The sequence below is a fragment of the Budorcas taxicolor genome, chromosome 19 (genome assembly GCF_023091745.1).
Source record: "Budorcas taxicolor isolate Tak-1 chromosome 19, Takin1.1, whole genome shotgun sequence".
Taxonomy (NCBI): domain Eukaryota; kingdom Metazoa; phylum Chordata; class Mammalia; order Artiodactyla; family Bovidae; genus Budorcas; species Budorcas taxicolor.
The window spans coordinates 9,905,910-9,922,180 of NC_068928.1; the positions used below are offsets into that span (position 1 = coordinate 9,905,910).

Below are 16,271 nucleotides of genomic sequence, written 5' to 3' on the forward strand. Positions count from 1 at the left end.
CATTCCTCACATAATTTAGTTTAGCATTGTAAAATAAAAGTTCATTAACTGATCCTCCCCAGCACTCAGTTCAACAACAATGAGAATTCAAGATGGGCAAAATTTAATTGTCAGGGAAGAGAAATACCCAAGTCACTGAGAGAAACTCAAGAGTCTGCCTCCAACTAGAGCAGCACTGTGCAATACGACCTTAGGCAGTGATGGAAATGTTCTGTATTGCGATTCCCAGTACAAGCTAGCTAGTAGAACAAAGGAACCAGATTTTTAAGCCTAGACAACCACATGTGCTGGTGGCTACTGAACTGGACAGTCCAGAATGAGACTCAAAGGTAATGAGAATACAGAACAAGTGGATTTATCTACAAAGTTACAAACACCAATAATATCCAAACTCTAATTGCAAATTTAACAGGCCTAAAAGACAACATGAAACACAAAACCTAAAATATGTTTTTTGCTTACCTCTTTAAGGTTATTTATCTGTTGGATGTAGCTAGTTTGTGCAGCTTCCAACTGACTGATATACCAATGCTGGTCTCGGCATTTTTGAAAGAAAGTTGGTGAACGAACCTGAAACCTTAAAAGAATAGCTGCACATGAAAACTAATCCAAACAGTAAAATATTACCAACTAAGCCTTAAAACTGTAACTATTAAATTCTACAATTTTAAATTTACTTGACTAAGAGGCCAAGATCTTCCCAGGTGGTGCAGTGGTTAAGAAAACCTCTCCTGCCAATGCAGAAGATGCAGGAAATGTGGGCTCAATCCCTGGGCCAGGAAGATCTCCTGGAGGAGGAGATGGCAGCCCACTCCAGTATTCTTGCCTGGGAAGTACCACGGACAGAGGAGCCTGGCGGGCTACAGTCCATGAGGTTGTAAGGAGTTGGACGTGACTGGGCACTGAGTACACAAATGAGGCCGAAATGCAGAACTCGGAGCTCCCCGTACTTGCCGTTTACAAATGTAGTCCACTGATTATAATGACATATGGTTCTGAATTTGTATCTAAGTCAGCTGCTAAATTCAAACTGTATTTTTCTAAAGAAGTAACATTACACATCACGGTTAAGCTTCTAAACTAACCTACTTAAAATACATTTACTATAAGAATCTGCCTCAAATACACTGCTGATCATAAGCTGGAAAGAGGATCCTACTATGCAGGAAAGAGATAACTAATGCTTCATTCTCCCTTCTTGTCTAGGTCAGACCCTAGCAAAACAAGCAAAGTTTATTTTAGGCACTGCCCTTTTTCATTCCCTCTTCCATCTCATGTTCCCATATTTCCTACTCATTAGTAAAAAAGAAAAGTTAGGGTTAGAGGAAAAAACAACTATCTCTATGTATTAAAACATAAAATTGGACATAAGACAGGATCTTGATCTCTTCGGAGTTATCTGTACTGTAAAGAAACTAACACTTTTTAAAGCAAAAAAATTAAAAAACCCCACACCTACCTTATTAGATAAACATGACTCCAATTATAGTGAAAAAATTACAGTAATGCATAAAGATGATTCTGAAGAAAGGAAGAGCCAAAGGATGCAAAGCTAGTTTGGAAGCTTGCAAATCCCCCTGTGGGCTTCCCGTGTGGCTCAGTGGTAAAGAATGTGCCTGCCTATGCAGGAGACATGAAGATCCCCTGGAGTAGGAAATGGCGACTTTCTCCAGTATCCTTGCCTGGAAACTTCCATGGACAGAGGAGCCTGGTGGGCTACAGTCCATGGGGTCACAAAGGGCTGGACATGAATCAGCGACTGAGCACACACAGAAAATTCCTCTTCTAGTCTTGCCACCCTTATGTGAACGACCATCCTGTTTTTCCTAGGACTTTAGAGCTAGTGTAGGAATCTACTGACCACCTAACAGCTATCTGCAGCAAATAACTTTTTTTAGTTAAGGATACTCATGCATCAAAGGGTAGAGATGATTCACTCAACCACTATTCTAAGTGGCTACTGCCAGACAGCATACATAGGTTGGACACTGGTGAGACTATCTGAAGCATGGTATCTTTAAATGACTAATGGAACTGACCAACCCTGCACATTACTTTTACTACCTGTGCCATTAAAATAAAAGCAAGCAGCAGGTAAAATTCCTTAACTATCTCTTTTAATGAAAGAATTTCCATATATAGCGTAGATTTAAATAACTTTCTAATAAATATAAAATTCCATCAAAATCTTATATTAAGGTTTTAAATTTTGAAAAAGCCCTCATTAAATTATAAATGTTATGAACTATAATGAAAAGCTCTCTCTCCATGAACCCACAGCAATTTATTTATACTGCTATTACGGCATAACAACTGTTTTCAACCTGCCCATTTCATCTTGAGCTTCCAAAGGACTAAAATCAGGCAACAGATTCTTAATTTCTTTACTAATATTAGCCCAGGGACTTCCCTGGAGGGACAACAGTGGAGAATTCACCTTCCGATGCATGGGTTCATTTCAGTTCAATCCCTCAGTCATGTCCGACTCTTTGCAACCCCATGAACTGCAGAACACCAGGCCTCCCTGTCCATCACCAACTTCCAGAGTTCACCCAAACCCATGTCCATCGAGTTGATGATGCCATCCAACCATCTCATCCTCTGTCGTCCCATTCTCCTCCTGCCCTCAATCTTTCCCAGAATCAGGGTCATTTCCAATGACTCAGTTCTTTGAATCAGGTGGCCAAACCATTGGAGTTTCAGCTTCAGCATCAGTCCTTCCAGTGAATATTCAGGACTGATCTCCTTTAGGATGGACTGGTTGGATCCCCTTGCAGTCCAAGGGACTCTCAAGAGTCTTCTCCAACACCACAGTTCAAAAGCATCAATTCTGCAGCTCTCAGCTTTCTTTATAGTCCAAATCTCACATCCATACATGACTACTGGAAAAAACAGAGCTTTGACTAGACAGAGTCTGTCAGCAAAGCAATATCTCTGCCTTTTAATATACTGTCTAGGTTGGTTATAGCTTTTGCTCCAAACAGCAAGTGTCTTTTAATTGCACGGCTGCAGTTAACCATCTGTAGTGACTCTGGAGCAAAAAAACATAAAGTCTCTTACTGCTTCCACTGTTTTCCATCTCTCTGTCATGAAGTGATGCGACCAGACTTCATAATCTTAGTTTTCTGAAATGTTGAGCTTTAAGCCAACTTTTTCGCTTTCCTCTTTCACTTTCATCAAGAGGCTCTTTAGTTCTTCTTTGTTTTCTGCCATAAGGGTGGTGTCATCTGCGTATCTGAGGTTATTGATACTTCTCCCGGCAATCTTGATTCCAGCTTGTGCTTCATCCAGCCTGGCATTTCACATGATATACTCTGCATGTAAGTTAAGTAAGCAAGGTGACAATATACAACCTTGATGTACTCCTCTCCTGATTTGGAACCAGTCTGTTGTTCCATGTCCAGTTCTAACTGTTGCTTTTGACTTGCATACAGATTTCTCAGGAGGCAGGTCAGGTGGTCTGGTATTCCAATCTGGTTAAGAATTTTGCACAGTTTGTTGTGAGCCACACAGTCAAAGGCTTTGGCATAGTCAATAAAGCAGAAGTAGATGTTTCTCTGGAACTCTCTCACTTTTCCTATGATCCAACAGATGTTGGCAATTTGATCTCTGGTTCCTCTGCTTTTTCTAAATCCAGCTTCAACATCTGGAAGTTCATGGTTCATGTACTGTTCAAGCTTGGCTTGGAGAATTTTGAGCATTACTTTACTAGCATGTAAGATGAGTGCAATTGTGTGGTAGTTTGAGCATTCTTTGGCATTGTCTTTCTTTGCGACTGGAATGAAAACTGACCTTTTCCAGTCCTGTGGCCACTGCTGAGTTTTCCAAATTTGCTGGCATATTGAGTGCAGCACTTTCACAGCTATCATCTTCTGGGATTTGAAACAGCTCAGCTGGAATTTCATTGCCTCCACTAGCTTTGTTCGTAGTGATGCTTCCTAAGGCCCACTTGACTTCACACTCCAGGATGTCTGGCTCTAGGTGGGTGATCACACCATCGTGGTTATGTGGGTCATGAAGATCTTTTTTGTACAGTTCTTTGGTGTAGTCTTGCCACCTCTTCTTAATATCTTCTGCTTTCATTAGGTTCATACCACTTCTGTCCTTTATTGAGCCCATCCTTGCATGAAATGTTCCCTTAGTATCTCTAATTTTCTTGACGAGATCTCTGGTCTTTCCCAGTCTACTGTTTTTCCTCTATTTCTTTGCACTGATCGCTGAGTAAGGCTTTCTTATCTCTCCGTGCTATTCTTCGGAATTCTGCATTCAAATGGGTATATTTTTCCTTTTCTCCTTTGCCTTTAGCTTCTCTTCTTTTCTCAGCTTCAACTAAATTCACCTTCCAATGCAAGGGATCCTACAGGCTGCAGGGCTACTAAGCACCACAACGACTGAGCCCAGGTGCGTCAACAAGAAAGCCTGCATGCTGCAAACTACAGGGCCCTGCACTCTGGAGCTTTCGCACCAAAACAAGAGAAAAAGCCTGCCAAGCCCAATGAAGATCCCACATGCCACAACTAAGACCAAAAGTAAATATTAATTTTATTACAATAAAAATTTTAAAATAAATATTAATATATATGTTTATATATATTAATATACATATATTGGCTCAGTGCCAGGCATAGACTCAGGAAACATTGCTGAATTAATGATCATTAAACATCACAACAAGAATTTGTTGCTATACTAACATTCAAGTCTTTAAGTTCTGCTATAAACAGGAATGGCCAAAATAAAGACCCAGAGGTTGTGCTAAACTGCACTGAAGAAAGGAAACTCTCATACCTATCATCAGGAAGAGTCAATACTACTAGGATTCCAATAAGATGACTAAGGTCATAAATAACAGCTGTTTTGGAGGCTACTAAAATTGATATTTGAGTAATTCTGCAGTCTTTCTGGTTAAATTATGAAACAGCAACAAATTATTCCTTTTGGTGAATAAGAGAACCTAAAAGTTATAAAATGGTAGTAAACTCATCTCCCCAAAGAAAAGATGACAAAAACATGAATTATTTTCTATATTCAAAATGCAATCCTTTTTTTCAGTTTCTTATTCTTCTAAAAAAGTTATGAAGAACACGTAATAGTAAAGGCTGCTATAACAGCAACTCATCCAGCATGCTCAAGGAAAAGAAATCAAAAGAAATAAAATTTAAGAACTTCTTGAATCTCTTTTTAGGAAAAAAGAGCTTTTAAAATTATTTGATGGAAACTTAAACTGTTAAACACTCTGAAACATCTCAGTTCAAAACATATTTGAATTTCTTTTTTTACTACTCGAACTCCAGTACTCTTGCCTGGAAAATTCCATGGACGGAGGAGCCTGGTAGGCTGCAGTCCATGGAGTCGCAGAGTCGGACACGACTGAGCGACTTCACTTTCATGCATTGGAGAAGGAAATGGCAACCCACTCCAGTGTTCTTGCCTGGAGAATCCCAGGGACCGGGGAGCCTGGTGGGCTGCCGTCTATGGGGTCGCACAGAGTCAGACACGACTGAAGCGACTTACTTAGCAGCAGCAGCAGCAGAAGCTCTCATTTTGATCATCAAATTAAAATTGGGTATAATGATGCCCCAAAACTGAATTATAAAAGTACCTCAATATTAAACAGGGCTGTTGTAATTCTACAGTCTCTGCTTATTTTCTGTCCTTTATTGCAAATGACACATCAACTACCAACTCTTAGCTTATTTTCATCTGTATTCCCTTACTTTTAATTTGCTATCATCTAGAAACTGAAAATGTTTTTGTGAAACTAAGCTTACAAAGCCTGCCATCCAAACGCAATATACAATTTCCAGTGGGGGGGTGGGGGGATTACTCGATCTCATGCTATTCTTGAATTTCCAAATGGTGAGGCTGCGAGAATTTCAACAGATAGATGGGACACTACCATGTTTATTGGAAATAGTAGTTTACTCTTTATGGAGAGTGAGCAAGCTCCACTGCTTCAGACGTGTGTAACTCTGCAACCCTATGGACTGTAGCCTGCCAGGCTCCTCAGTGCATGGGATTCTCCAGGCAAGAATACTAGAGTGGGTTGCCATTCCTTCCTCCTCAGGATCTTTCCAACCCAGGGACTGAACTCAGGTCTCCTGCATTACAGGCAGATGCTTTACTGCTGAGCCGCCCGGTAAGTCCATTTTTTATGGAATTACTAACTAAAGGTTATTTCTCACTAGCTTATTCAGTGACCACACAGGACTTCTGAAATTAAATGGGTAAGAACATGGTAGGGTTACAGTTAGTGTAGATTACAATATTCATCTTGGTTAAGTGAAGACTTTAAAGTTCTGATGACATTATTCCCTGTGATACATGCCAAAATACAAATGCTTCCTATTACCTTAAAATCACTGTATCATTCTGTCGATTCAAGTATCCTTCATTTGCAAGTAAGTCCAAACGGAAAAATCTATTATAACCCCAGCATTCTCCAACTTCAAAGTCAGATGCAAATTCTCGAATGATATTTTTGGTAGGATCATTGCAGGATTGATGAACCATCTCTACACGATATTCATATCTAAAATTGAAAACAGACTATTAGTATAGAGTTACTAAAGCAAGAATAAGAGACATAAAAACATCAAGGTCATTAAGTACCTAAGAAGAAACTTAGGTACACAGCTGCATGACAACAGTATTATGAATGGAATTATGACAACATAACTGGCACTAGGTCCTTTCCCCCTCTTTAAAAGTGTTTACCGTTACAGCAGGTACCACCTTAGAAAATGAGTAAACTTTGTATAAAACAGTACTTTAAAAGTTACACATTTTAGCAACACTATGTATTTTTCCATATATCCAATACCTAGTGCTTCCTCACAATATTCTACCTTTCTTTGACATGTACCACAAAACAGTTTTAAAATAAACAATAAAACTTGAATACTGTATTTTCCTAACTCAATTTATCATAAATTAACTGTACATTCAGAAACTCAAGCCTATACAATTTTCTAGTACAAAATAGTATTACAGGGGGAAAGCCAGTACATTTAGACTTCCATATCTTAAATAGCACAAAACTTTCAAGTCTTCAAACTCTCTTTTACTCCAAAAGTACTGTTACTGCAAGAGCAAAAAGTGAAAAAAGATCATCAGAAGCAACATCCAACAGTAGCCACAAAGCTTCTCCTTTTTGGTGGAGATAAGCTTTTAAAACAAAACCCAATACCTTAGTCTGCTATTTCTGCTTGCAAAGGGCAAAAGAAAAAATTACCGTTCTTTACCTACAAAGGAATGTAAATACAGTTGACCCTTGAACAACACAGGTTTGAACTGTACTGGTCCACTTAAATGTGACTTTTTTTTAATGGTAAATACTACAGCACTATTCCACCTGTGGTCGTTTGAATCCGAGAATGTGGAACTGTGGATACAGAGGAACCCAGGAAAGGAAGGACCAATTAAAAGTCACATGCAGATGTTTGACTCTGCGGAGGACTGGTAACCCTAACCCCTGCGTTGCTCAATGGTCAACTGTACTTAAGTACTGTCAAATGACTTTTATATTAGTATCTCTCACAGTGGATTATTAACAGATTGATGGCAAAAACTAATGCAAAAGCTGTGATATTTTGTCTGTCTAGATATTGCAGCTGTGAGGCCAGCTCTCACCAACAAGGGTTGCCACTAAATGTCTAAAAATAAACTCCAATACCTATGTGCAACTGATATTTTACAAAGGCTCTACGATGATTCAATAGGGAAAGGAAAGCTTCCTCAACAGATCGTGTTGACGGATTTCCTTGGTGGTCCAGTGGTTGGGAGATGAGGCTTTCGCTGGGTTCAGTCCCTGGCCAGGGAACTGGGATCCCAAAAATTGCTCAGTGAAGCCAAGAAACAAAACAAACAACCCCCCCACAAATCAAAACCAGTAACAATAACAACAAAAATGGCATTAAGAAATCTGATTGTTACATGCAAATTTTATATATATTTCATATACAACTTTCCAATTTCATACACAAAAATGAACTCCAAATAGATCAATGACCCAAATACGAGGCCTAATATAAAACTCTTAGAGAAGAAAATACAGGGGTAAATACTCATGAATTCGAATGGCAATGGATTCGGAGACTTGACTCCAAAGCGTGAGCAACAAATAGGTAACTTGGACTTCACAAAAATTTAAAATTTTTGTGCATCAGAGGACATTATCAAGAAACTGAAAAGACAACTCACAGAATGGAAGAAAGTTTTCAGATCACATGTCTGATAAGGATTTAGTATAAAAATACATAGAGGATTCTTGGAACTCAGCAATTAAGAGAGAAGCAACCTATTTTAAAAATGAACAATGAACTTGAATAGACATCTCCAAAGAATATATACAAATGGAAAAAACAAACCAAAACATGAAAAGATGCTCAATCTCACCAGTCATTAAGGAAATGCAGGTCAAAATCACAATGAGATACCACTTCAAATTCACTAGGATGCCTATAAAATATAATCTAAAAATGGGGAATAATGCAGCCACTGTAAAAAACAGTTTGGTAATTTCTCAAAATGTTAAAACTATAGAATTATAAATCACAGCAAGATCCTCTATGACCCACCTCCCAGAATACTGGAAATAAAAGCAAAAATAAACAAACGGGACCCAATTAAACTTAAAAGCTTCTGCACAACAAAGGAAACTATAAGCAAGGTGAAAAGACAGTCTTCAGATGGGAGAAAATAATAGCAAATGAAGCAACTGACAAACAACTAATCTCAAAAATATACAAGCAACTCCTGAAGCTCAATTCCAGAAAAATAAACAACCCAATTAAAAAAGGGGCCAAAGAACTAAGTACACATTTCTCCAAAGAAGACATACAGATGGCTAACAAATACATGAAAAGATGCTCAACATCACTCATTATCAGAGAAAGGCAAATCAAAACCACAATGAGGTACCATTTCACACCAGTCAGAATGGCTGTGATCCAAAAGTCTACAAGCAATAAATGCTGGAGAGGGTGTGGAAAAAAGGGAACCTTCTTACACTGTTGGTGGGAATGCAAACTAGTACAGCCACTATGGAGAACAGTGTGGAGATTCCTTAAAAAACTGGAAATAGAACTGCCTTATGACCCAGCAATCCCACTGCTGGGCATACACACCGAGGAAACCAGAATTGAAAGAGACACGTGTACCCCAGTGTTCATCGCAGCACTGTTTATAATAGCCAGGACATGGAAGCAACCTAGATGTCCATCAGCAGATGAATGGATAAGAAAGCTGTGGTACATATACACAATGGAGTATTACTCAGGCATTAAAAAGAATACATTTGAATCAGTTCTAATGAGGTGGATGAAACTGGAGCCTATTATACAGAGTGAAGTAAGCCAGAAAGAAAAACACCAATACAGTATACTAACGCATATATACGGAATTTAGAAAGATGGTAACGATAACCCTGTATGCGAGACAGCAAAAGAGACACAGATGTAAAGAACAGTCTTTTGGACGCTGTGGGAGAGGGAGAGGGTGGGATGATTTGGGAGAATGGCATTGAAACATGTATAATATCACTCATGAAATGAATCACCAGTCCAGGTTCAATGCAGGATACAGGATGCTTGGCGCTGATGCACTGGGACGACCCAGAGGGATGGTACGGGGAGGGAGAGGGGTTCAGGATGGGGAACACATGTACCCATGGCGGATTCATGTTGATGTGTGGTAAAATCAAGACAATATTGTAAAGTAATTAGCCTCCAATTAAAATAAATAAATTTATAGTAAAAACAAAACAATAAATTACAAAATAAAATAAAAATACAGAATTACCATATAACCTAGCAATTCCACTATTGCTATATATTCAGAAGAAATGAAAACCTATGCCCATATAAAAACTTGCACCTGAAATATTTATAGCAGGATTACTCATAATAGCCAAAAGACGGAAACAATCCATGTGTCTATTAACAGATGCATGTATAAACAAACTGAAGTATATACATACATGGAATATTGTTCAGCCATATAAAGAACGAAGTTTTGATGCTTAAACACTGGGTGAACCCTGTAAACACTATGCTAATAATAACTAAATACACATCAAATATAAAAGATCCCAAACTGTATGAACTTTTATATGAAATATCCAGAATAGTAATTATCTAGGACTGAGAGAAGGAAAGGATGGGTACAAGGTGTTCTGAGATGATGAAAACATTCTGAAATTAGAGAGAGGTGGTGACTGAACTGTGTATTTAAAAATGCTTTATATATGAATTTCATCTCAAAAAATAAAATCTACTTCTATTTTTAAAATGAGTAGTTAAAACCTCAAAATTCATAGAGGAACAACCAAGAACACTGACAATCTAGGGAGAAAGACATTCATGCATACGGTTAAATACATCCAGGATCAAGACAGATGTTAAGTTTAAAATCAATATAAAACAAGTTTTGAAAAATTAGTTTATTATGTGAAAAAGCATATAGTATTTTTTTAAGCATATAGTATTTTATAAAAGATCATTCTTTTATCTGCATTAGTTCTCTCTTTAAAAAAAAAAAGTATTTATTTGGCTGGGCGGGTTTTAGTTGCAGGATGTAGGATCTACTATAGTTCCCTAACCAGGGATTGAACCTGGGTCCCCTGCATGGCAGCAGAGTCTTGGCCACTAAATCACCAGGGAAGTCCTTGCATTAGTTATTTAAAATTATGACAGATATACACCTATGTTTCTATTATATACAGCAATTAATCCAAGCTATATTATTTATAAAGCAACTCAACCCTAATCTCAGATAAAACTAAAACCTCAAATTTGAATATTCCACCTTAAATTCCTCTCTTTTATCAAACTGAAAGTCTGAGTGAACTGAACAATCATAACTTAAAATTTTATTCTCATTAGTATTACTCCCCAAGGGAAAGTTCTATTCTTTTCTTAAGCAACTCAAAGAAATTTCCTTCTCTAAGACAAGTCAGCTCAGTAAATACTGTTAAGAGCCAATCTGAGGGTGTCAGTCACATGTAAATTTCCTCTAAAGCCAAGACAGGTTTATGAAAACACACACAGGAAAAGAGATATTTACATACAATGAAATTATCAAGGTACTTCTACAGCATCCCAGGTGTTATTAAAATCTACTAGATAATACAATGATTTATATTTTTACTTCATATTCTGACAGTTAAACTACCTCACTGCTAAACTCTCAATCCCATAATTGAATGATGTTTCAATAATTAATTTTAAAAGTATTCAAAACTTTTCTCTAGGCTTACTGGACTGTTAAAGAGAATTAACAGATAAGGGAAATTCCTAGTGGCCCGGGTTAGGACTCTGCGCTTTCACGGATGAGGAAGCAGGTTCAATCCCTCTTCGGGGAACTAAGACCCTATATGCTGCATCAGTTAGTCAGTTTGGTTGCTCAATCATGTCCGACTCTTTGCGACCCCTTGGACTGCAGCACGCCAGGCCTCCCTGTCCATCACCAACTCCCAGAGCTTACTCAAACTCATGTCCATTGAGGCAGTGATGCCATCCAGCCATCTCATCCTCTGTCATTCCTTCTCCTTCTGCCTTCAATCTTTGCCAGCATCAGGGTCTTTTCCAATGAGTCAGTTCTTCGCATCAGGTGGCCAAAGTATTGGAGTTTCAGCTTCAGCATCAGCCCTTCCATGGGCTGATGTGAATATTCAGGACTGATTTCCTTTAGGATGGACTGGTTGGATCTCCTTGCAGTCCAAGGGACTCTCAAGAGTCTTCTCCAGCACCACAGTTCAAAAGCATCAAGTCTTTGGCGCTCAGTTTTCTTTATACTCTGACTCTCACAACCATAAATGACCACTGCGAAAACCACAGCTTTGACTAGACGGATTTTTGTTGGCAAAGTAATGTCTCTACTTTTTAATATGCTGTCTAGATTGGTCATAGCTATGCTGTCTAGATTCTTCCAAGGAGTAAGCGTCTTTCAATTTCATGGCTGCAGTCACCATCTGCAGTGATTTTGGAGCCCCAAAAATAAAGTCTCTGTTTCAATTGTTTCCCATTTACTTGCTATGAGGTGATGGGACCAGATGCCATGATCTTAGTTTTCTGAATGTTGAGCTTGAAGCCAACTTCTTCACTCTCCTCTTTCACTTTCATCAAGAGGCTCTTTAGTTCTTCTTTGCTTTCTGCCACTAGGGTGGTGTCATCTGTATATCTGAGGTTATTGATATTTCTCCTGGCAATCTTGATTCCGGTTTGTGCTTCTTCCAGCCCAGCGTTTCTCATGATGTACTCTGCATATAAGTTAAATAAGCAGGGTGACAATATACAGCCTTGATGTACTCCTTTCCCGATTTGGAATGAGTCTCTTGTTCCATGTCCAGTTCTAACTGTGGCTTCCTGACCTGCATAAAGATTTCTCAGGAGGCAGGTCAGGTGATCTGGTATTCCCATCTCTTGAAGAATTTTGCAGTTTCTTGTGATCCACAAAGTCAAAGGCTTTGGCAGAGTCGATAAAGCAGAAATAGATGTTTTTCTGGAACTCTCTCACTTTTTTGATGATCCAACGGATGTTGGCAATTTGATCTCTGGTTCCTCTGCCTTTTCTAAAACCAGCTTGAACATCTGGAAGTTCGCGGTTCTCGTACTATTAAAGCCTGGCTTGGAAAATTTTGAGCATTATTTTGCTAGCGTGTGAGATGAGGGCAATTATGCAGTAGTTTCAGCATTCTTTGGCATTGCTTTTCTTTGGGATTGGGATGCAAACTGACCTTTTCCAGTCCTGTGGCCACTTGAGTTTTCCAAATTTGCTGGCATATTGAGTGCAGCAGCACATGCTGCACAGCACAGCCAAAAAAAAGAAAAGAAAAAAAAAAACCCAATGATAAGATGTCTGTTTTTATCCAAACAGAACATTCTCATTAAGGTATTCAGATAATATCTAGCAAATACACAATTCTAATCTTAAACCTTAGTATCCTGAATGACAGTATTTCATTATCACTGATAATATTACTACTAATTATAATGCAAACTTGAACTTCCTTAAGTGTATATATCAACAATCAGTTCAGTTCAGTTGCTCAGTCGTATCCGACTCTCTGCGACCCCATGAATCGCAGCACGCCAGGCCTCCCTGTCCATCACCATCTCCCAGAGTTCACTCAAACTCATGTCCATCGAGTCTGTGATGCCATCCAGCCATCTCATCCTCTGTTGTCCCCTTCTCCTCCTGCCCCCAATCTCTCCCAGTATCAGAGTCTTTTCCAATGAGTCAACTCTTCGCGTCAGGTGGCCAAAGTACTATATCAACAATAAAAGCATCCAAAATAAAACCAGCACCAAAAGCAACAGAAATGTCACAAAATCTACCTATCAGCAACAGGAGAATCTTAGGAAGGTAAGAAACACAGGTACAGACACACCTTGTTTTATTGTGCTTTTGGTTTTTTGTACTTCAGTGTGTAACACTGTTACACATTGAAGGTTTGTGGCAACCTTGCATCAAGCTAGTCTATTTGGCTCCACTTTTCCAACAGCATTTAGTCACTTCATGTCCATGTCATAGTTTGTAATTCTCACAATCTTTCAAACTTTTACATTATTATTGTTATATCTGTAATCATGATCTGTGACCAGTGACCTCTGATGGAACTGTTTTGGGGTGCCACAAACCATATCCAACAACAAACTTAACTGATAAACGTTGTGTATGTTCTGACTGTTTTACCTATCGGCATCTGTCTTCCCTGCCCTCCTCCCCAATTTCTTTCCTTCTCTTAGGCCTCCCTATTCCTGAGACATAACAATACTGAAATTAGACAAATTAATGGCCTTTAAGTGTTCAAGTGAAAGAAAAACTCACGTCTTATTTTAAATCAAAAGCTAGAAATGATTAAGGTTAGTGAGGAAGACATGTTGAAAGCCGAGAGAGGCTGAAAGCTAGGCCACTTGTGTCAAACAGTTGGCCAAGCTACGAATGCAAAGGAAAAATTCTTATAGGAAGTTGAAAGTGTTACTCCAGTGAACACACAATTTAAAAAGCTAAACAGTATCACTGATGACATGGAGAAAGTTTTAGTGGTCCAGATAGAAGAACAAACAAGCTACAACATTCCCCTAAGCCGAAGCCTAATCCACAGCAAGGTCCTAAGTCTCAATTCCACAAAGGCTGAGAGAGACGAAGAAGCAGTAGAAGAAAAGTTTAACGCTACCAGAGGCTGCTTGCTGAGGTTGAAGGAACGAAGCTGTCTTCATAACATAAAAGCGGAAGCTGGTATAGAAGCTGCAGCAAGCTATCCAGAAGTAACGTCTCGCTTCAAAGTATCCAAGGACAGGCTGAGTTTTGTCAGGAGCTAATATAGCTGGTGACTTTAAATTGAAGCTAATGCTCATTTACCATTCTGAAAACCCTAGAGCCCTTAAGAACTATGCTAAACTTACTCTGCCTTTGCTCTATAAAAAGAACAAAGCCTGAGGACAACCCATCTCTCTACCTGTGGTTAACTGAATATTTTAAGCCCACTGTTGAGATTTACTGCTCTGGAAAAAAAAAAAAAAACAACTTTTTGCAAAGTATTACTGCTCACTGACAATGCACCTGGCCACCCAAGAGCTCTGATGGAGATATACAAAATTAATGTTGCTTTCAGGCCTGCTCACACACATCCATTCTGCAGCCCACAGATAGTAATTTTGACTTTCAACCCTTATTAGAGGCTTCCCTGGTGGCTCAGAGGTTAAAGCGTCTGCCTCCAACGTGGGAAACCCGGGTTCGATCCCTGGGTCGGGAATATCCCCTGGAGAAGGAAATGGCAACCCACTCCAGTATTCTTGCCTGGAGAATCCCATGGACAGAGGAGCTTGGTAGGCTACAGTCCACAGGGTCACAAAGAGTCGGACACCACTGAGTGACTTCACTTTCACCCTTATTAATTAAGGAATATATTTCATAAAACAATAACTGCTGTAGTAATTGCTCTGATGGATCCAGGCAAAGTAAACTGAAAACCTGGGAAGGATTAACCATTCTAGACGCCAAAAAGACCATTCATGATTTGTGGAAAGAGGTTGGAAAAATCAACATTAAGAAGACTTTGAAAGAACTTGACTCCAAACCTCACAAACGACTTTAAGGGGTTGAAGATCTCAGTGGAGGAAGCAACTGCAGACATGGCAGAAACAGCAAGAGAATTAGAATCAGAAGTAGAGCCTGAAGATGTGACTGAACTGCTACCATCTCCATAAAACTTTAATGGATGAGGAGCTACTTTCTACGAATGAGGGGATAAAAAGGTTTCTTGAGATACAACCTACTCCAGGTAAAGATACTGTGAAGGTTGTTGAAATGATAACAAAGGATTTAGAATACTACATAAATTTAGTTGATAAAACACTGGTGAAGGAAATGGCAATCCACTCTAGTATTCTTGCCAGGAAAATCCCATGCACAGAGGAGCATGGCAGGCTATAATCCACAGGGTCACAACAAAGTCGGGCAGCAACAGTTGATAAAGCAGTCAAGTCAGGATTTGAGAGGATTGACTCCAAATCTGAAACAAGTTCTACTGTGAGTAAAATGCTATCAAACAGCACTGCATGCTACAGAGAAACCACACATGAGAGGACAAGTCAATCAATGCTGCAAACTTCACTGTTACCTTATTTAAGGAAGTTGCTACACCCACTCTAGCCTTTAGCAATCACTACCCTGATCAGACAGCAGCCACCAAATATCAAGGCAAAACCTTCCACCAGCAAAGAATTATGACCCACTGATGACTCAGTGATGGTTTGCATTTTACAGCAATAAAGTATTTTAAATTAGATATGTATACTGTTTTCTGAGACATAATACTATCACACACTTAATAGACTATAAACCTAACTTTTATGTGACTTGCTTTATTGCAGTGGTCTAGAACCAAACCTGCAATATCTGAGTTATGCCTATATACAGATTAGAAAATATTCAAGAGACAAGAAGAGAACCAACATTAATGGTAGCAACAGGGTTATGAACAAAATCCTATAATCACTAAACTTCTTATAATTCTGTCCATGATCAACCACCTTCCAATGACAAATTTGGTGGTTAAGAACAAAGAGAGAGAAAAATCTATGTTAAACAGATTCCATTTTAACAATGCTGAACTTAAGTGAGTAACTTGGCTGTTACACTTCCACCTGTAAAATGGGAGTGAAAATAGCAGTGACAGCACATGAGGTGGGAGTAAAGCAAAATGAGTTATAGAAGGCAAAGTGCAGAGCACAGAGTATATACTCAGCAGATGTCAGCTGTTACAG

The 16,271-nt window shown here is 38.9% G+C and overlaps 1 protein-coding gene across 1 annotated transcript in view; it reads right to left on the reverse strand.

Moving 5' to 3' along the window:
• The window catches only part of TRIM37 (tripartite motif containing 37), a 131,042-nt gene that overhangs the window by 52,704 nt on the left and 62,067 nt on the right, over positions 1 to 16,271 (reverse strand). The window contains exons 13-15 of the mRNA XM_052658014.1: positions 12,737 to 12,802; positions 6,353 to 6,532; positions 463 to 577 (exon numbers count right to left, since the gene is read on the reverse strand). Coding sequence (XP_052513974.1) covers positions 463 to 577; positions 6,353 to 6,532; positions 12,737 to 12,802 — 361 coding nt within the window. The remainder of the gene's footprint in view (positions 1 to 462; positions 578 to 6,352; positions 6,533 to 12,736; positions 12,803 to 16,271) is intronic.